At 37.5% G+C, this 21,978-nt stretch overlaps 1 protein-coding gene across 2 annotated transcripts in view; it reads left to right on the top strand.

Moving 5' to 3' along the window:
• The window catches only part of TAB2 (TGF-beta activated kinase 1 (MAP3K7) binding protein 2), a 61,368-nt gene extending 39,657 nt beyond the window's left edge, over positions 1-21,711 (top strand). The window contains exons 2-8 of one of the 2 annotated variants that reach the window (XM_039707187.1): positions 1,420-1,609; positions 4,737-5,028; positions 6,882-8,394; positions 15,185-15,345; positions 15,976-16,069; positions 17,386-17,466; positions 19,670-21,711. In XM_039707187.1, the coding sequence (XP_039563121.1) occupies positions 7,002-8,394; positions 15,185-15,345; positions 15,976-16,069; positions 17,386-17,466; positions 19,670-19,815 (1,875 nt within the window). In that variant the 5' untranslated portion in view covers positions 1,420-1,609; positions 4,737-5,028; positions 6,882-7,001 and the 3' untranslated portion in view covers positions 19,816-21,711. The remainder of the gene's footprint in view (positions 1-1,419; positions 1,610-4,736; positions 5,029-6,881; positions 8,395-15,184; positions 15,346-15,975; positions 16,070-17,385; positions 17,467-19,669) is intronic. The other variant, XM_039707186.1, reaches the window with a different exon arrangement.
• The last annotated feature ends 267 nt before the right edge of the window (positions 21,712-21,978 follow it).

Raw genomic sequence — 21,978 nt, 5'->3', positions numbered from 1 at the left:
TGAGATGGAGATCGTAGAATTTGCTCTTCTGAAATAATAGCACATATTGCAAAGTGGTTTGCTTTAATGTAGGTTAGAGAAATTGGAAAAAATTAAGCCATCTTAGGAGGATTAAGGGGGGCTTACTATTTTGCAGGAAGTTTTATGGACTGTTCAGTACAAGAGGGGTGGAAAAATGGTATTTGATACTGAACTAGGATAAACCAGTTTTCTTCTTGTTAAAAGAATCTTCTGGTTTTGTGGACTTGGCGTCGTCTTGTTTGATTTGAAGTTTAATTAGAGAAGTATTGCAGTACAGGTTTCGATAAACAATATAATTGTTTAGTTATTTCATTTGAAGAGTGTTTTTCCTTATTTCTTTAAAGGAGGTGCAAGATCAGTAGTCCTTGTCACTGCTTAAATTAGTCTAGTGCTGTAAACTGTTGAAGGAGCAACATGCATGTACTTCTAGTGAGACTAAGTAACTTTTAATTGCTTAACTGCTGCCACAGAGAAAGTGAATAAAACTCATGGAGATGCTTAAATAAGATTTACTAATTTAAGACATAAATGTTCATGGGAGTTGATTATGCCAGGGTTTTTCTGAAACATATGGTCATATTTATTTATAATATTAGTTTATATGAAGAAGATACGATTCCACTGCTTAACACACAGGTGCATTCTTTGAAGATTTAGTGGTAGAAATTCTTCTTGGTAAAAGCCTGTAGATATCATTTGGTCTGGACAGATAATTTGTATGAATGTGTTGATTGGGTGATTGTGCAATAGTCTTATTCATAGCTCTTCATAATTTCCTTCAAAGCAGGAGCAGAATTAGTTGAAGAAACCTAAACTGTTGCAGTGTTATTTCCTTCTAGTAATAATTTCAGAATATTCTGAAGTATGTTGGGTGAAAACCAAGTAGAGGATTGCTAGTAAATTCTGAAACTTAGAGACATTGAACTTCTATCCACAATATCCCGGCAGTAAACAAAAACTATGATGGTAAAGGTAAAAATGCAGGTACATTCAAAAGTCAAGCCAACACTATTTTCCAATATTTGATGTGGACTACTTTGTGTTCAGTTGTGTTTAAATTAAGTAAAAATGCTGTTCTTAAACCATATAATTTTAATACTTTGATAAATCAAGTTTTTTTTATTCTTAACATATTTTGTAATATCAGTATAAAACCAAAGACAGAAGGAAACTGACTGCCAGATATATATATAAATGGGCAATTTACAAGGTTATGAGTGTGTGAAGGACAGTTACTTAGACAGAAATGTCACATGGGAAAAAACATTAACATAAATACAGACTTTGGTTGCATAATTAAAAAGAGGTTTTGTATGTGTGTTTCAGTTTGTGGGGTGTTCTTTTGTTACATCAGAAGTGCTTACTATTGGTGTCTCAAGGCTTTCCTTTCTCTTCCAGAAAATGCTGGGGCAGAAGAGATGAGTACTCCCTTTACTAAGGCCTAAACCTGCCTGTTGAAAAACAATCCTGACCAGGCAATATACGAATGGCCCAAGGAAGCCAGCAAATTGATATTCAGGTTTTACATGACCTGCGACAGAAGTTTCCTGAGGTACCTGAAGGTGTTGTATCCAGATGCATGTTACAGGTCAGTGCTCTGTTCATGGCTGTACGAGTAAGCAGCATTGCTAATTTAAGCTCTCTGTATGGGTGTCCCCTTTGAAAGCAGATGTTTTTCTTTTTGTTTTTCTCTATAAATGAGGCAAATATACGCAGCCAATTTCTTTATATTGCACAGCAAGCAAAGTGTTAAATTGGCCTCTCTTTTTCCATGCCTAATCAGGGGTGGTCCAGAGTAAATCAGCCTGTAAATCAATAATCAGTGTGTGCATGGAGACTGCCGTCACCAATCAGTATGCTCATGCCTTTTGGCCATCTCAAGAGCCAAAACTAACTGTGACAAGAGGAGGGATGCAAAGCCAACTTGAGTCCAGCAGGGACAATTTAACGTAATGCTACAACGTGCATTACTTTAAAATTTTATTTTAATTTTTATTTGAGAGTTGAAGCAGGTCCAGAAGCAGCTTTGCTACCTGGTCTCCATCAGTCTTAAAAGTGGGTCATTGTCTGCATGCAGATTGGTGCCAATGCTTTCCATTCCCAGCTCCTTTGGTCTGCAGAGCCAGCAACGGTGGCCTTAGGTACCCTCTCCAGCAGGAAGCCTGGAGTGTGATGTGGGCACAGCCTGCTGCTCCAAGTCAGGCTCTCTCAGGCAGCCTCCCCTCCACAGTGTTAGACCAGAGCGGGAGGTGAGGCACTGATGTGCAGCTGCCCAGGGCTTTGGCTGCCAGATGGGCTTCATTTTTTGCTGTACCTTTGGAGTCTGGGTAGTTGATTAATGGATATCTATTGGGCTTGATAGTAAAAAGTAATTTTTGACCAATGCTGTAGTTAGTGCTAAAGCTGCATATTCTCAACTTCTACGTGCAGTTGTCTGTTTTTAATGCTGCCACTATCAGAACATATACCATATTTTGTATCAGCTTCTTGTTCTGTACCATCATGTTAACTACCGCAGAAGATTAATTAATGTCCCTTCAAAGCCCAACAGGGATGCCTAAATGCCTAGAGTTAACAAATGTTGGTAGACATTACTTATTTAACAATGTTGTTTAAACATGTTTGCTTTGCATTTTCCATTTATTCAAAGCATCCAAACTTGGTTGATTTTCTTTTTCATTCTAAGATATTCATTTTATTTACTCTGATTGATAAGAGAATGATTTAAATACTGATTATCAGTACACACTGATAGGGAGAATGATGTTACGGCTTCCCAGAAGCTAACTGTCTCTGGACTATGGCTAGGACAACTGTGGTTATGCTTCAACATTCTTTGTATCCTAGTTTTTTGTCTTGCTATTTACATGTATTTTTATGTATGAAGTACATATTTTGCTATACTTACGTATGTATATGTACTCACATATACATCCAAATAAAGTGTTGGTACTGTTGGGAAGACTGTCTGTGGCAATTTAGCTTTCATATTGCCAAGACTTTATCATGACTCTCCAGTCTTTCTAGAGTAAGAAGTTGTAAAAAGTGTGTTTCATCAACAGAATTGGTTTTGATTTGCAAGATGGCAAAATTCTGCTTGGGGCTCATGAGGTTTCAAGCTTTCTCTGGTCCTTTCTTTCTCGTTATTTAGCTGAAAAGGAAACTGAACCAGAGTATAAATTGCCTGTGCTTGTTCTCAGGATTGTACCACTGCTATTTAGTGCTCTGTAGGACTTAATACTACAAGTACAGTGTTGTTCTTCAAACATGAGAACTGCTTGTTCAGCAAGGTCTGTGGACTTGATGGAATGAATGCATCAGTAATCATCTTTTGAATGTAATTCTTGATAAATTTAAAAACTAATGCTTGTCTTTAATAGAGTCAGCAGTCTTCGTAATGTTGAATACAGTGGATTTCTTTAAATAAAAAGAGCCTTATAACTGTGAAGAAAAGATACTGTACGTCCTGTATTATGACAGATTTATGGGGAAGGGTTTAGATTTTGAGGAAGTGTTCCAAGTCGGCTTTCATAAGAGGGTCTTTCAAAAACAGTCTAGAGTAATTAATGTTCCATGTGTGCAGTATTGTTAAACTAATTTGTCACACTGGAAAGCTATCTTTTTTGTGAACTAAGACCAAGAAAATCCTGTCATGTTGGTGGTTTTTTGAAATTTCATGAGCTCTGGTTTCTGACTCACCTTCTAGCTTTGCTACTCTGGCTTGGGGTCTTGTTTGTTTGATTGTGTTTTGGTTTGTTTGGGGTTGTTGTTAAAAAGCTGCCTAACATGACCTCTTCCAATCAACAAATTTTGTACTTGGACTGATGGGAAAGATTGAAAAGCAGAATTTGAGAGTACTTGTGCACGTTTTCAGTGCTGCTGGAACAGTGTCTGAATCCTGAGTTCTGCCACCTTGTAGTTGAGCAGAGTGGAAGGCATTTCCAATAACAGCAGTAAGTGTAGTTCAGGTCAAAGACAAGTACTTGAGGACATTTGGTATAAGAAATGCCTTGCCCCCACAGTCCCTTATGTGCAGCCATCATATGTTAGGGTGAAGTTATTTTTAAGCTAGGAGTTGTAAGATACCCCAGGTGAGAATCTGAAAGAATATAAAGCAATTATACAGTTTATGATATTATTGATGAGGCATTTATAAGAAGAAAAATTTCTTTGGATCACTATAGATTGTGCAGAAAAAATGTACAGATACTTCAGTCATCCTCCATGAAGTCTTTGAAACCAAACACTTACAGCTGTTTCTAAAGGAAAAAATTAAGGATAAAGAGAATATGCAAAACCTCCCGGTAAATAACCCACTGTTGAAATACTTAATGTTGTAGTTTGTTTTGAATGCAATACTACAACTTAAACTATATATAGCATGCTAACAACAGAGGACAACCAAAGACCTAATAGGAGGAAACATAAACCTGTTTAATCGAGGGAGTAAAAAGTCTTGGGCTGACAGCACTGAATATTCCTGAAAAGTTTTGTATCCTCTGTTCTTCCCATCAGGCCTCCTGCATTCAGGTCTCCCATTCTCCTCATTTAAAGGAATCACTGCAGTGCCCACAGTCGGTGGACATTGTTTCCTGTTATTCTGTTTTTTGTGTCTGGAGCATTCTATACCTGCTCCTCAAGTCTACGTCCTCTCCTTGCTTCCTCATTTCCCTCCAACATTCTTATTCTTTCTTTTTTTTTTCTTTCTCTTTCAGGGTGCCAACATTTTAAACTCAAATGGGACATGGGCAGAGATAAGATGAGGGGTATTGTTTTGCTGGAATATGCTCAGTTCTGCCATCAACCGGTTCTCTGATCTGTAAAGAGCTAGAAGCGGTTGAAACTCTGCCTCTGCCAGCCAGAAGATGTCAGGGGTTCCATGTGCCCCCGTTTCCCCTTTGAGTTCTCCAATTTTCTCATTGACGTCACTGAAATTTTGGAATTGATTGGATGCGGTCTTAAAAAAGAAAAACAAAAATTGTCCAAAGAAATGCATTCAAGCTGAATGTAAGGGCCTTGCAAGCTTGGCCTGTTCCTTTTTGGTTTGGTATTTTTGGCCTTTCTGTTAATAATTTTAATTCACTTCATGCAAAATCTGCCTTTGAGATCTTTCTAGCTTGTTTTTCTGTGGCATCCTATCTTTTTCCCTTTTCTGGCTCCCTTTTCTCCTTTGCAGCAAATACCAGGCTGTTGTTCTTATCTTACCACTGTTCTGTCTGCGTGTTTCCTTTCTTCACTACTAACTTCCTTTGATTACTTCATCCTCTGGTGCTTATTCCAAATTAGAGCCAATATGCATATCATCAATTTGATCCATTTTCATATCTCTGAATACTTTTTTGCAGCAATCCTATAATACAATATAGAGCTGGATTGATAGATAGCCTTTAGGGAATCCTGTCATTTTAAAAAGTTTTCTGGCTAGGGTTTTTTTGGGATTTTTTTCCTTTAATTTGGAACAATTCAGAACTCTATCTGGTCTGTATGAACACATACTTCTGGTTTTGTGGGTGAAGCTTAGCCTTGTCATCCCTCTCCCACTTCTGTTTTCTTTTTTTTTTCTTCTTTTTTTTTTTTTTTTTTTTTTTTTTTTGTAAATCTGTAAGGTAGAGACAGTCTTGCTATGTCTGTACAACACTGTCATCCTCATCGTGGTTGAAGAATGAGAAATGTCTGCTAGTTTAACAAAAATGACAAAACAGAAAGCATGTAGCATGAATCAGTTTATCTAGTTGTGTTACTCTTTTAACTAACTGATAATGTTGCTACTTGGCACATGCAATTTTTTTTCCTTGATCACATGCATTTTTTTCTAGTAAGTGTTTCTATGTGCTGGATGGATTTGCCACCTATTTAGTGTTAATAACATGGGCCTGAACTTCCTGGCTGAAAGTATTAACCTTTATTTCTTGGGGGATGGGAGGTTCTGTGAAAAGTGATAAAGACAGAGCACAGTATGAAGAAATTAGGTCACTGATGCAGATTCACTCTTTCTAAAAATCCTTATGTAGGAAACTCAGTTGGGAAGATTAGAGTACAATTATTAAACATGTGGAAAAGGAGAAGAGATAAGCGGTTTGCATTTGAAATGTTCTTTAAAAAAGAGTTAGCTAGGTTGTGGTTTCTGTTTCAAGTCATCCCGTTACTGGTTTTAAAAGGTAGAAATATGACTATTTTAATTTTTCCAAGCAGTGATTTAAAATGAAAATACAAATGTCCTCTGGATTTTCAATTAATAGTTTTGATCTTCCAAAAGAATAATCCTGATGCATTTGTGTAAACTGAATCTTTGCATTTCTTCTGAATTCATGTACAGTTTCTTGAGTCGGCGTTTCTTCTCTTCATAAGATTCTGTTTTCAGCAGGAGATAATGCATAACTGGTATTGAAGTGTTTGGGAAAACATTTTATATAAACATGTGTTTTTATTTTTGTTTTTAAGTTATTAATCAATACTATCCAGATGCTGTGAATCCATTCCTGCTGTCATTTTCCTCCCTAAAGCCAGAGCTTTGGTCTCTTCTGAAGATGGTTCTGAAACTGAGAAGGAATAGGGAAAGTATTCATCCAATGTGTATCATACTGTATGAAGGTAGCTTTCCTAGGTGCAGGATTTCTCAGTCACTGCTTCAGAGGCAGTGCAGACCTCTGCCCTTGGTACTGCTGGCTGAGTCACTGTTCCCAGAGCAGTGAGCTTCACAGGCAAGCCCTTTGTGTGTATCGAGCAGCTATGCTAGCCAGCCACCTAAAGCTTTCTATCTGATGCTGTATTGTTTATTTTTCCGTTGTGATTTGATGTATTCCTACATAACTGTGACAGTATTTTATCAGTAATGTCAAACTTTCATCTGTCTTTTTTAGAATAACAATAATTTGGATGCCTGTTGTGCTGTTCTCTCTCAAGAGAGCACAAAATACCTCTACGGTGAAGGAGACCTGAGTTTTACGGATGATTCTGGGATTCCTGGACTACGAAATCACATGACATCTCTTAATTTGGATTTGCAGTCACAGAACGTCTATCACCATGGAAGAGAAGGAAGTAGAATGAATGGAAGTAGGACTCTAGCTCACAGTGTTAGTGATGGAAACCTTCAAACCAGTCAGTCCAACAATGAACTGTTTCAGCAGGAACCACAGACAGCACCTGCGCAGGTTCCACAAGGATTTAATGTCTTTGGGATGGCTAATACAGTTAGTGCTTCTAATCCAGGGCAGCATCTTGGATTTCACCTAGGCAGCAAAGGAGTATCTAACTTATCTCAACAAACACCCAGATTCAACCCCATTATGGTAACTTTAGCCCCAAACATTCAGCCTGGTCGCAATACCCCAACGTCTTTGCACATACATGGTGTACCTCCTCCTGTACTTAACAGTCCCCAGGGAAATTCTATCTATATTAGGCCTTACATCACAGCTCCTGGTAGTACCGCTCGGCAAACACAGCAGCAGCCAGGCTGGGCATCTCAGTTTAATCCCATGCACCCTCAGCAAGTCTACCAGCCTTCACAGCCAAGTCCCTGGACTACTATTCCTACATCCAGTACTACGCCACATACCTCATCGCAGCACTCGACACAGCCAAACCAGCAAGGCCACCAGACTTCTCATGTGTACATGCCTATCAGTTCTCCTACTACTCCACAAGCACCTATGATTCATTCATCTGGTGGCTCACCATCTTCTGCTCATAGCCAATACAACATTCAGAATATATCCACAGGACCTCGCAAAAATCAAATTGAAATCAAACTTGAACCGCCACAAAGAAACAGTTCTTCTAAGTTGCGTTCAACTGGCCCTCGCACCTCCACTGTTCCCTCTTCCCTCAACAGCCAGACATTAAGTAGAAGTCAACCCACTGTTTACATATCGGCCAGTCCTCCAAATACTGATGAAGTGATCACACGTGGTCAGCCCAAGGTCTACATTTCAGCAAATGCCACGACAGGAGATGATCAACTTGTGCGGAACCAGCCCACACTTTTCATATCGACAAATCCTGGAGTATCTACTACTGCTAGGAATATGTCTGGTCAAGTAAGCATGGGTCCTGCATTTATCCATCACCATCCACCCAAGAGTCGAGCAGTGGGCAACAACACCACTGCAACTTCTCCTCGAGTGGTTGTTACGCAACCTAACACAAAATATACTTTTAAAATTACAGTTTCTCCAAATAAGCCCCCTGCAGTTTCTCCAGGGGTAGTATCCCCAACTTTTGAACCTACAAACCTTCTAAACCTTCCTGATCACTATGTTGAACCAGAGGGTATCCAGCATCTTACTGACCCTGTTTTAGCACATGTGGATAGGATCAGTGATGCACGGAAATTGAGTATGGGATCTGATGATGCTGCCTACACGCAAGGTAATATTCTTAATATAAATTGTAGAGATTTTGACCAGGTTGTCAATTCAGTGTGTAGATTGCAGAACAGGAAACAGTTAGTAACCTTTATGATGTTAACACAGTGTCTTTAATTTTAGCATTTGTGAGTGTTTCCTAAATAAATAAAAGGATTTTATGAGCAAATCATAGATTTCTTTTTATGGTAAAGACATGTAACTGAATACTTGGAGATATTCTTCTGTTTGTCTTAAGTAGATATGTTATCTGTTTAATGAAATGGAGTCATACCATCTTCATTTTTATGTTGTTCTGAAAGAAACATCTACATTTGTTTGACTTGTCCTAGTGATTGAAAGCTACAATTCCATTGTCCAATATTCAAATCAGTTGAGATACTGTTTGCATTGGATAATGTTCCTCTTTTTTTGTGTGTGTTATTTAAGGAGAAAGAAAAGCAGACTTCAAAAGCAGTTAATGGCACAAAGCGTTGGCCTGGCCTCCACATTTCTTACTATGTTCTTGACAATAAAATGCTTAAAGTCTTGATGCTTACTTCTGTTACATTTCAAAATGTGAAAAGGAACACCAAACCAAAGGAATCTGTTTTAAGGGATCAGTGGTAATGGAGGGGTAAAACTTAGAATATGTGATGCAACAAGATAACCTGTTAATCTTTTTCTTCTGTTTTCGTGGGTTTGCATGCTTTTATTACCAACTCGATGATTTATTAACCCTCCTGTGAGCTTTTTACATAAAATATTGAATGAGTCTTAGGATATTTAAGCAGTATTCACAATAGCCTGTCAAAATAATTTGTCTTTGACCTCACTGGTGCTCTCTGAACCTAGCAAACAATTCAGAATTTTAAAAACTGGCCTGTTCCACAACCAATGTAAACACTCTTCAGATGAACTTAGCCTTTTTTCTTTGTGTAAGTAAGCACAGTGATCAGGACACTAGAAGCCAGTTCTCCCTCTGGAGTACTGTGTTAATGAAGTAAAGTCAATCAAGAAATCAAAAAGTTATTCTAGCTTGTGCACTGCTTCTGGATATAATTATCTTTAGTGAGGAATAGTCAATCCTAACTCAAAAGTTTCTAAAGGTTATGTGCCAAAACCAAAAAGCTAATCATCCTTAGGTTCTCTTATGTTCAGTGCATAAAGAACTTCAGAAAATTCATCTGTAGGTAAACAAAAAAATTGCCCTCTAGATCATATTTCCTTTTCTTACTTTAGAGGGAGACTTAGCTGTCTGTTTTAGTCTTAGTCCTGGAAAACTTCATATACCAGAAATTATGCAATTGAAATCTTGTCTTTAGGCTTTAAACTTTAGGCTTTAAATCTGGTCTTTAGGCTTTAGTCTTTTAGGTCATGAACTTGCTTCCCAAGCAAGTTGGGTACTTTTTTAGGGGTTTGCAAAACTGCACATTTTGGGGAGTTGTCCCTTTCATCTGTTTTTCCTTTCTGAGGGCACTGACTTATACCAGGTCTACCTTTTTCTCTCTTGTACCCTTGGTAGTGATGGCCACTGTAACCTCTCTACAGGCTGCAAGTATCAGCATTCAGTTTATCGAGATGAGGCAAGCTTGATACACAACCTAGAGTTCCAGAAGCATTGACCTCATAGTTGCTGTGGAGCCCAGCTCTTCCTGAAGCCAAGCTTCAGCTATTATATGATATGTAAATCCATGATGTGGGTTGGTACAACTTTAGGGACCTCAGGAAATCATCCTTCTGTGTCCTTCACAAGAAAGTGTCCCTAATACTTATGAAATTCTTTACATGTAGAGATGTTTTGCATTTCTGGCACGTGTGCTCCATTTCTGCTGCAATAAGTGCAGTGTTTCTTATGTTTTTGTTATTAATTAATATTTGGAAAGTTGAGAAGTCTGTGATAGACTTAGTTGTATGACACTGATATCTGGAAATCCTAACTGTTGCTTTTAAACATGTTTCTTATACTTAACAGTGGGGTTTTTTTTATTCTTACATACGGAAAGGGATTTGAGTTACTTGATGTTTTCTGTATTCCAAACTGCTTGTGATTTAGCCAGACTGCCAGAATCCCCATGTGAGGTGCTTGTTTCATTTTAATTTTAGCCAGAGAAGATGAGTAGTTTCTCTGGCTGTGATTAGAGAAAAATGTATTTTCATCAGCTTTTCTATTTCTGCCAGAATGCTCCTTATGTTGGCAGGGAGAACTGAAACTGGCTTTGGGGAAAAAGAAACCTTGGGGTGGAAGATGGAGTTGCTTTGATGTCAAATGAAATTTCCTTTGCTCTTTTTATTTGTTTTACATTTATATACATGGTCTAACCCAGGAGAACAGAAGGTGTGTTGGACTTCTCTGTAGGTGCTGCTGCTTGCCATCAAAGAAGCTTTACTTAATTGCAGTGTGTAGGCACCTCAGTCTCCTTCCAGGATATTTCTGGTTTCCCTCCCAAGAAAGTCACAGTGGGTGGTAGAAGGCTGCCCCAGATCTGTTTTATTTGCTGCCAAACCTGGAGGTTGTAGAATGTGTAAAGGAGTGGGTACTGCTCAGATAAGATCAATGTCATTTCCCTGGAATCCTTGGTTGTATCTCTGGTGCTAACTCTGTGATCCTGAGAAACTCACTGTCAACAGACTTTTCAGAACTGGTTGCTGAGGGATGTTTCTCATTTTCTAGGATTCTAGTTTGAGATACTGAGGACTCACTTGTGGGAGTGCTGAGTGCATGTCCGCTGTTGATGTCAGTAAGAATTCATGGTGCTGTGAGAAGAGTAATGCTAGATGCATGCCCAGAAGGACAGCCAAAAGAGGATGCATTTTTATGTGTTCAGTAGCACTTCTGTCAGTGTGCAGGAGTATTCCCATTACTTAGTAGAGATTACAATTTATAATTAGTTTTATTAATATGAAGTAGTTAAGTGGGATTTCAATTTATAATTTAGTTTAGTATAAAATGTCTTATGGATGAAAAATTGGAATCTTGTTAGAAATTGAAAATTCTGTACTCAGATACATTTTTGTGATGTATGCTCTGTATGCATGTCATGTGATGAGTAGTGAGGCTGAACAGTTATTTAATAGTTGCTCATTCTGCATGTAGCTTTCCATCTTTATAATGGGAAGGCATCCCATCAAGAAAATACATAATTGTGTAATAAAATCACTAGGTAGATGTTTTCTAACTAGGGAACTTAAGTCCTTTGGTTAAATATTACACAGCTTTGACTGTTTTGATAGTATTTTCTTAACTTGAAAGAGGATGGTGTGCAAAGTTGAGGGAATCATTGGCACCAGCTATAGTTATATATGTGGATGCAGGTTTGCTTAGCAATTCTTGCCACTGTTTTTAATGTAAATAAATTAATTTATAAACTAGATTAGTAAATTAATATTTTGTACAGCTCTTGCTTTGGTTTCTTGAAGCTCTTTAAAACTTAAAAAAAATAAAGCTGCAGGAAACAACTTTTTTCATTCTTATCCAGTCCTTGTAGATGTTTAAGAAAAAAGACTTGAATAAAATACAGCTGTGGCCTACGCACCAAGGGCTCTGAGCCTGTTGCATCATGTGGTCTAAGAAAAAATACCACCATAGATTTGGCTCTGTATATCAGGCCCTACTCTTCACTGATGTTCTTTTTAAAAAATTAGGTGAAGAGAGTATTGAAAAGAGAACAAACAAAAAGCAGTTTGAGCTATTGGAGTTGCATATCAGATGACTGAATTCTGTGCAGCTTCAAATCCAGGTTTAGAAAACATGCACAAGCATAAGTGTGTTTTGAGACTCTTATGAACCTCCTGCCACAGTGTAATTACATTGCCAGAAACCTCCATATCTGACAAACTAAGAGATTTAAAAATTGCATAGGTCTGTATGATAGGGTGAAATTGTTGTATTCCTAGATTTGAATTTATCTTAGAAACACTTAAAATAATAAAAGACACTCTAACATTAAAATTCACATTCACAGAGTCTTTGAGAAAACAATTATGCATACATTTACAAACTTAAAGGTATATTTAGTGCTCAGCTGAGAAGGTCTCTGGGAGAGGAAGAGTGAACTTTTGTCCTCCAGATTTTTATGCTCCTTCCTGTAATTATAGTGATATACAGCTTTTATGTTAAAAACGTGCACTTTGGATGTCAGGAAACAGTGACATCTGCCAGAGCAGTGTACTGCACTCTGCTGAATGCAAACGTGCAGATGTGTAAAAAAAAAAAAACCTAAAAAATTAAATGTGCCAAATTGCTGAATGCAAACGTGCAGAAGTGTAAAAAAAAAAAAAAAAACCTAAAAAATTTAATGTGCCAAACACCCTGTTTGCACTTAATTAAGAAGTTGAACTGCAGTGTTTTTCTGAACGTTTTCATTGCTCTGAGCAACACTAGAGGGAGCTGAATACTTAAATTGCCACTTTCCATTCATAAATATGACGCTGAAATACAGGGAGGGTTTTGTCTTCCCCCCGCCATTGTTTTCCTGCAGCTACCAAATTGGTATTAAAGTAAAATTACCAAATTGTGTATGAAAGTCTCCACTTACATCAATCTCTTTCAAGTTTCTTGTCAAAGATACTTTTAGTAGTAGAAGGATAGCACAGTGGTATCGAGTGATTCTTCTTTAATCACAATGGTAATTTTTAATGTGTGTTTTTAAAACCTGTTGGGATTTGAAATTGTGAGATGATAATCACAAAGTTCCTAGGAGAATAAAGTGCATGACTTTCCAGACATGACGTGAAAATGAAAAGCATATAATAATGCTGGGGGGCACCCATCAGTGCCTTCTCCTCCTTGTACAGTTCCATACTGACAGCTGAATTTCTAAACCTCACAAGTGGGAGAACATAAAAATGAGAAATTGTGGGTTCTTGTACTTTACAAGAGTAGCTCAAGAAAGGAGATGAGGGATGTACAGGCAAAGTTTTGGTCATAGTTGAACTCTTGAGGCCATGCCATGCCATACAACCTGATATTCTGGTGACAATGCTCCTCACCTGCCACATCCAGCAGCACTGGCTACTCACCAGCAGCCTGCACCCACAGTTTGACAGGTCTGAAGTTCTGGGTCTGGGCAGTAGAGCACGGCTGTGTTGCCTCAGCCGGCTTACCAAGATAATGAAAACAAAAGTGACTGTCTAAAAGTGGAAATAAAATGTAGAAGAAAAAGGGCTTGTACACTCTCTACTGGAGTAGAGGCAAAGTAGTCTTTGATTTCCTTTCTTTAGACTTGCAGCTTCATTTTCTGTTTGTAAAAGGCTTTTCAAGAGGAGAGGCTGTCTGTTGACATTACTTACCTGATAATTCCAAGTCTTTGACAAAAGTCTTTATACTGAGATCTCAGTTATTACATTTTTATTTTGCATATGAGTATGAGCACAGCTGCAATTTTTACTCTAGTGCAACTAGTGTGACCCAAAGTGAGGATGTCTGTTTATGAAAACTTCTGTGATTTGAATAAAACTTAGCAGAAGCTAGGTGTCATTTCTGTATCTTGCGAACACTTGTGACTCAAAAGCCTAGGCTGGATCTCAGTACGGTCTGTAACACTGTTCAAAAATAGTTTGGCATGGTTCCTCCTTTTAAAGAACCTCTGGAAGACAAAATGCAATGTGTGAATGAATGAATGAGCAGGCAGGATCTGCAGGAGAAGACAGCTCTGCTTGCCAGAAATGTAGAGTGTTCCATCTTTATGATGTGGGGTTTTTTTTCCCCTCTGCTACTATTTGGGAAACCTAGGCAACCAGATTTGAGTGCTGCTAATATTTTGGTACCTGAAGAAATTGTGAGGAGTTAAACATCATGTTCCAGCTAGAATTTGGTTTAAAGACTTTGTGAGGCAAATTCAATCTTTTTAAAATATCTTGTTATTGCTACTTCTTTGTAATTTCCAGGGTGATATAAAAGTATTCATAGTCTGTGAAAATTATCGCAGTTTAAATGAATTACTAGCTTAATGGATGAATGAATGGCTGTGCAGAAGTTAAAATTATTCTTTGGTTTAGTTAATTAAATACATTTTATAGAAGGTGATTATTACTTTGAACAGTGATACCTGCTTTTGTGATGATATTTAATAGTAAACCTGCCTTCAGTGAAATAAACTCATTAGATTGTATGAATTTGTGTCATCTGCTACTTAGGTTCTTTATACCTTTAAAAACAGTGGTTTAAAACTGTGAAGTTTTGCTAACTTCTTTGTTTCTAAATTAGGTCTCCTTGTGCCTTTTGCTTTACAAATAGTAATCAGTGTTAGAAATTAGAAGCTGAGCTAATGGTTCTGCACTACAGTTTAGGGGTAAAGTGACATACAGTCCAGCTTTTGACAAATATCACAGTTTGCTAGTGGTGTGCTTATTTCTGGTTTGCTTTCACTTGATGTACTCGTACTATGATGAACACTGGATCCAGTCCTAATTGTAATAAGCATATGTAGTGCTCCATATTGCAATTGTCTGAAATCCTCTTCATGCTACCTATTTTACAGTGGTTAAGATGAATACACAAATAAATATGTGTTCCTGCCATTGGGTAGTTAGTCTTGTAGGTTTTTACAGATTACAGTTAAACTTTGCATGGCCATTTATTACGTTGTATGGCTTTCTCATATTTGCTTGTCTCATGTTAGCTTCTGCTGTTTTCAAAAATACAGCACTTTCTGTCTTATGGCAGAGATTTTCTTGTGAGGAAATTGAAAAAGCAGTCTATAGCAGTAGTTTTTTTCTGATTTTCCCCCTAAAGAGTACTAATTTGCATCTTAATCTGATGTTGCCATGTGAAGGATAATAAAGTAGATAAAATGGGACTTTATGTATTGCAGCTTTACTGGTACACCAGAAGGCCAGGATGGAGCGACTTCAACGAGAACTTGAGGTTCAAAAGAAAAAGTTGGATAAACTAAAATCAGAGGTCAATGAAATGGAGAATAATCTAACACGAAGGCGCCTGAAAAGATCGAATTCTGTTTCCCAAATTCCATCAGTAAGTTGAAACGTCTGTAGGGTATAAACTTAAACCACAGGTGTGGTCTGTCACAATAAATTGAAGGAAGACTTGTTCATATATTGACGCTATACTAGGGACAGGCAGTATAGTTAGAATTAAGCTGGTGAGCAGTGGAATTTGGAGTAAGGACTAAAAATGTGTCATTTAACCACAACCTTGCAGTTTGCTAATTGCTTTGTGAAGTCTCATGTTTTTAAAGGCAGTCTCTAAAGGTTTGATGTGATAGTCTTTACAAGTTAATACTTGTACTGTTATCACACCAAGTGCTTTTTGGTCTTGTTGCATATACTGAGCTCAAACAAACCAATTAATGCACCAGTTTTCAGTGATAGATGATCATCCATTGATCTGGTGGACCAGACCACTGGCTGTGCCCTGACTGAAGATTGGAATTGTTCAGTCCGCTCTGAAGTCTGATGAGAGAGAACTATTCAGTAGGTCTGGAAGCTTTTTATAAGATTATGCTTGGATTAAAAGAAAGGTGGTCATTAGGGAAGATTCTTTTATCATCATTTTTGAAATAATTAAATGTTGTCTACCTATGAGTGAATGATAACTGTTCATAAACTGGGGCAATTAGTCTAACAGGCAGATTTATTTTTTCAGCTGGAAGAAATGCAACAGTTAAGAAGTTGTAACAGACAGCTGCAGATAGACATAGATTGCCTAACCAAAGAGATTGATCTTTTTCAAGCAAGAGGTACAGTATGTCTTAGTACATCAGTAACTGTAAATGTTGATTTTTTTTCACTATCCACATGTTTCAAAAAAGTCTGTGTCATAAATGATGGATATACGCACTTTTTGAAAAATCATCACATTAGTTTGAGTGAAACCATGGCAGTAACTGTCTTTAAATCCTGTTGTTTTTGTTGGCCATATGACTTTCCTAATTCCACAGTCATTCCTATTTCATACTTGGCTCAGAAGAGATAAGTTGTGATGCCATTTATTTATTAAATGCTGGGGGGGGGGGGGAATCTGATTATCTGAGTATCAAAGAAAAAGAGTAAGTTTATTGAATGATGCATCTCTACCTGTGTGTTCATCTCTCTCTTTTGTCTTCCACCTCTGTCTGTATTTAGCCTCTCAAGTTAGCAAATACAAAGTGTGGTTGTAACTTCCAGTGTACTCTGCTTTCCTTGTCTGTAGGGTCACAGCCTGTGGTCATGGGGGTGAAATTATGAGACAGCTGAGCCAATTCAAGAACTGCCAACAAGAAACCCTCTCTCTTCCTGCTTCTCTCTCTTGCCATTTACTGAGCTCTGGCTCTGTATTAGTTTTTTAGACCCTTTGCAGAGCTGATTCTGTTCACAAGCCAAGCTAAAACTTGCATTGCTGGAAAAGCTTGTTACAGCTGATGTGAGGGAGAGGCACGGGAAGGGAGAACTGAGATAGTGAGAGGGAAGAAATTGATACTTCTCATTTTCAGAAGCAGTGAGCTGTTAGATCAGTTGGGACATGAGCCACAAAAGTTCTGCTTCAGACACTGTATCTGCAGTTCAGGAAAAGGCAGACTAGTGTGCTGAGTGTAATGCTACACTAAAAACCTTAGCTTAAATAGAGTAAATAGTGGGTGGTTGGTTTGTTTGTTTGTTTTTTCATGTTACAGTAAATTGCTTTTATAATTTCCTCTTGAGTTTTAATTCTAAGCATGTATAATACACTGCATAGTAGGTAAGATATCTCTGAGTATAGTTGCAGTTTGGAAAAAGTCAGATAAGATTTACTAACAAAATGATCTTAAAGAGTAGCAGAAAAAGATACCTTTAAAGGAGTATAGTTTGCTAGATATTGTCTCTGACTTTACTTGATACTGCATATTTTGGGCGATAAGTTTGTTAAGGTGTATTGTTGAAATCACTGATATCTCAATTAGGTCTGTATTGACACCTTGATATAAAAGGTGGTCAATGAATAATAGTATTGTTACAGAATTACTGCCAGAAAAAACTGATATGCCTCCCTACTCAAGTTTATTTTTTTAAACTGCTGCACTTTTTTTTTTATTTTTAGGACCACATTTTAATCCCAGCGCTATTCATAATTTTTACGATAATATTGGATTTCTTGGTCCCGTGCCACCAAAACCCAAAGGTATTGTATTGATAAAATTTGGATTTGATACAAATACCTGGTTTGTATCTAATATCAAGTTCTAATTAACAAATCTTGTTTAACTGTTGAATTGAAATAGATTGCTTCAAAAGCATACAAACCTTGCATTTTATTTGTATTGGCAGTAAGTATGCTTCTGTTTGCTCTTGTTTCCTCTCTTCATACATTCTTACATTCAGGAAAGAGAACTATATTAAATGGGTTATGTTAAAGATGGATAATGTATTGTAAGGCAGTTTATGTAATGGAAGCATCCATCTTTCTCTGAAAATGAGCCTGAGGTACATTGCTTAGGGACCAGTGAAACTCACTTAGATGCCTTCACCATCATCCATAGCAAAGAGTAGATTTATTTACATGTAGTACCAACTCAGGTTGCTTACCTTCACTGAAATTCATGGTTACTGTAGAATTTGTATTAGCAAGTTACATGAAAGCCTCTTCTGACTATTGGTAAATACAGTTCTAGGTAGTTGAACAGGAAGGTAGTGCAGAGCAGTAGTGCAGTCAGTATTGCTGAGTATTAGCCACTCTTAAGCATTCTACTTATCATTAAGTGTGCACATTACTTGCTTTTTCCCCTCTCAGGATGTCAAACAAAGCAGAACAATTTTTTGTGTTTTACATAAAGCAGAGAATGAATTCAGCTTGTTTGGAACGTCATTATTCTGTGAGTTTAGGCAGACCACCTCATGAAACACGGAGATAATCCACAGGTGTTTCTGTGCAGTCTTTCTGTCCTGGAAGTTCTCCACATAATATAGATGTGTGTGTTTAATTGTCCTTGGAGTGTGCAGTAACTGTTGTTAAGAATATCATCTTGGAGGTTTCTGACAGTTCTGCATTGTAAAATAGTCTAGATAAATTGAACGTTTTGTCCTGCAGATCTTTTGCAACACTTCCAAACTGATACTGTTTTTCATGCATTATAAAGCACTTTTTATCCTTTGTTACCTGAGCTGGTAGTGAAAATTCTACAAATTTTCATACAAATTCCTATTAGACTCATTTTACAACTGAACCATGAAGAACTTGTAAATTCTGTCAATTATGTAATTCCTTTTATAATAAATAAAAACTAGCCTATCAAAGAAGAAAACTTAAATTACTTTTCTTGGACTAGTTGTCAACATTTCTATTGGCTTATCTTTTAGGAACTCACAAATTTAAGTGTTTCATTCAATCTGTTTTGAAAATACAAAATTGACCCTGACTGGTTTATAAAGCTCTAAATTCCTTCTATCAATTATCTTTCTTTTCTTCTTTTTTTTTTAAGTATCACTGTTGTATCTTAGTTGTTCATTAACTTTAATTTTAATTTCATTTTAAGCTTCAATTTAGCTATTATGTAGGCTTTGACTTAAAGCAGAATTACTGCTGTTCACAAAAGAACAAAAATAATTCTTGGACCTGTGATCAGTACTGTTGTACTTCTGGAGCTCTTGCTGTCATTTTGCAGCAATTGCTGTTGCTGATGGGAATGTTTTCCAGATGAAATAATGGGCTGAAAGGATTTTGCAGTTGCCTAAACTAGGGAACCCCTAACTTGAGAATCTCTCTTTTCTTCCTTTTCATTCCTTTTCTCTCTTCTTCTTTTCTCTTTTAAAATAATTGAAGATTACTGTCTAACACATCATGCAAAAAGATGTGTTGGTGTAGCTGGGATGATTACTCTGTAGCATGGCAGAGCCAGGCAATGGTTTTTCTTTAGTACATCTGCCTGCTGAGCTGGCTTGAAGAACTGCTACCTTCTTTCTAGAATCAAAAAGTTTGATATGTCAGAGGGTTACAAAGCACATACTTCTTGTCATAATGAATTTTAGACCACTTCATAGACCTCAGACTTCTAAATCTTGTCCATGTTTCCTGTGCTGATTAATCTGCAAATTTTATCTTCTTTTTATGTGGTAGCTTTGAACTGAGGGAAGAAAGGGAAAAAAGCAGAGTTAAGGGATGGGAAACTTGATTTTTGTACTTTTGTACTTTTACCTTGAGCCTTTTAGCTGACCTGCAATCAAGCTGTAATTAACGGGGTGGTAAAAACCTTCTTCTGTCACTTGTAATAACTATGCTGTTCTTAGAGGAACAAGATAGTTCTCAGTTACTGGAAAAAAAAATCTCAAAATTCTTTCCATGCTGTTTTAAGTTAGTAACTGCTTATCTTATCTCTTCCATGTCACAGATCAGAGGTCCATTGTGAAAACACCAAAGACTGTTCCAGACACAGATGAAGATGAGGGAGCTCAGTGGAGTTGTACCGCCTGTACTTTTTTAAATCATCCGGCCTTAAATCGCTGTGAACAGTGTGAAATGCCCAGGCATTTCTGAGCCAACAGGCCCATTACCTTCTGTAGAACCATAGCAAACGTACAAGGAATTGTCCAGGCATTGGGGGGCAAAAAAAGCATTTATGCATAGGATTTTGTAAAATGGAAGGTGTGACAAGATGGTGTTTTGCTATTGTTAAATGTCAGCCCACAGAGCAAGCAATACCTCAGAGTTGTGTCACAGGCAGTTGGCGCTGATCGGCTGAAGGGCAATCTGCTGAGAGCCTCGCCAGCTGCCTGAACCATGTACAGTATTACAGTAACACACACCGTGTTCAGTGCCTGGGTGTTGCCCATCCTCTTCTCTGCCCCGATGTCACTACTGAATTTGACAGGGGAAAGGAATAGAGTGCTAGTGTTTTTGTTTTCAGAGCTTTCAGTGAAACACTACATGCACAAAGGAGATCTTAAAAGGAACAAGGTTTAAATATTTAAACTGTTTGCTGCCACATAGTGCCTTTGATAAAGGGAAGAACTTCACAAATCAGTGGTACTCTTTGCCTTGTCTTCCCTGAAAACATCTCTGTGAAGCCAGAAATCAGTACAATCACATCTAAAGATGAAAAGGAAAAACTGCATGCGTTGTCTGTACAATACACACAGTGAAATACCCCAAAGCTTTTCCTACTGTACATAGCTCTAGAGCTTGCTTTAAGTGATTTCTTTTCCTCACCTTTATTATTTTCTTGTACTTCTGTATGTATAGTGTAATAGTCTTTTTGTTAACTTTCTTTTTTTCCCTTTAAGTGATTTAGCACGATCATGTCCCTTTTTTTAAGCTTTTATCTGAGAGAAGCAATGCCTTAAAATAAGAGCATTAGTAAGAAACTATGCACAAAATAGCTTTCCTCTGCTCGTTCTGTACATTGCTCTTGTAAATGCTGATGATCTGTGAAGACCTGCAGATGCAGCGTGGTAAAAGTGCAGGAAAAGTTGGAAGAGTTATGCATATAGTTCACTCTGTACACTGAGTTTTACGGTGGGTGACACAAAGGGAGCATTTTGTCTGGTGTGAGGAAACTTTATACTAGGAAATTTCAACCCACCAACAGATCAGCATCCGAGTTAAGCTTGCTTCATCTGCTGGGGGTCTTGCAGACTCCTGAAGAGAGATTCATTGGGGAAATACATAAAGTGCCAAAATCAACAGCAGCAGCATCGTACGGCTTTGTTCAAGGACTTTAAATGCTTTCCTGTTTTGGCAGCCAGTTTCTAAACATGACTTTGTGGTGAAGTCTCATATTTATATAAAACAAGGATAGCAATATTTAGGACAACTGAAATAAAGGCTGGAAAAGAGAAATCAAACAGACTTGAACACTGAAGCAACCTCAAGCATCTCTTTTATTTTGATGATCTATTTTTTTAAGGAAAATACTCACATGATCGGGGATGTATGTAACTGAGATCAAGGAAATGGAATTCCAGTACAATATGCATGAAAGACGGCACACAAAGAATTATGTAGCAGCAGCACTTAGCGTGAGGCTGGAGGGAGTGCTAACCATGTAGCAAGAGACAAAGTAGACTGTCACCCACTGTAAACGTCTGCCAGTGGACACTTTTATTAGGAGTTTTACAAGTGATCTATGTGAATGCATAGAGGCCTTTGTTTTGAAGGCTTTGCAATTTTTTTTATGTGGGAAGAAAATGTCAATCCCAGGTAATTAGGCAGTAGACCCAAAGCACTTGCATTCAACGCATTTTGTTTATAAAATGAGGCCTTGTTTTTCAGCTTCATCTGCAGTTCTATGTGAAGATTGACAAATCAGTTTTTACCTGTTTATTAATAAAACTTAATTTGGATATCTTGAGTTGATGGTTTTGTGATTTAGTTGGGTAAACTGCCTTTGTAACAGATAAGTTATTTATAAAAATTAAAAAAAATATATTCTAATGTTTTCTTTTGTGATTTGTTTGCTTTTTCTATGCTGTGGAGCAACAGAAAACTCAACGGAACAATAAGCATTAACAGTATTAAAAGTAGGCTGATTTCTTATGACCAGAGTTTTTATTTAAGCCTTTGTTTTGTTGAACCTTGTCTCTCCTGCCATGCGTTACTCTGTTTAATTCCAATTCAGTGAGCATAAGGAATGTATTTTGTAAAATTGCACTGACAAGATTGTTTTCTGACCAAGACCGACTCATTTATTCATAAAGCAAT

This window comes from Passer montanus, unplaced genomic scaffold, assembly GCF_014805655.1.
Source record: "Passer montanus isolate IOZ18808 unplaced genomic scaffold, ASM1480565v1 scaffold2, whole genome shotgun sequence".
NCBI lineage: Eukaryota > Metazoa > Chordata > Aves > Passeriformes > Passeridae > Passer > Passer montanus.
Note: the sequence above shows the minus strand (reverse complement) of the source record. Positions and strands in the feature narration are given on the sequence as shown.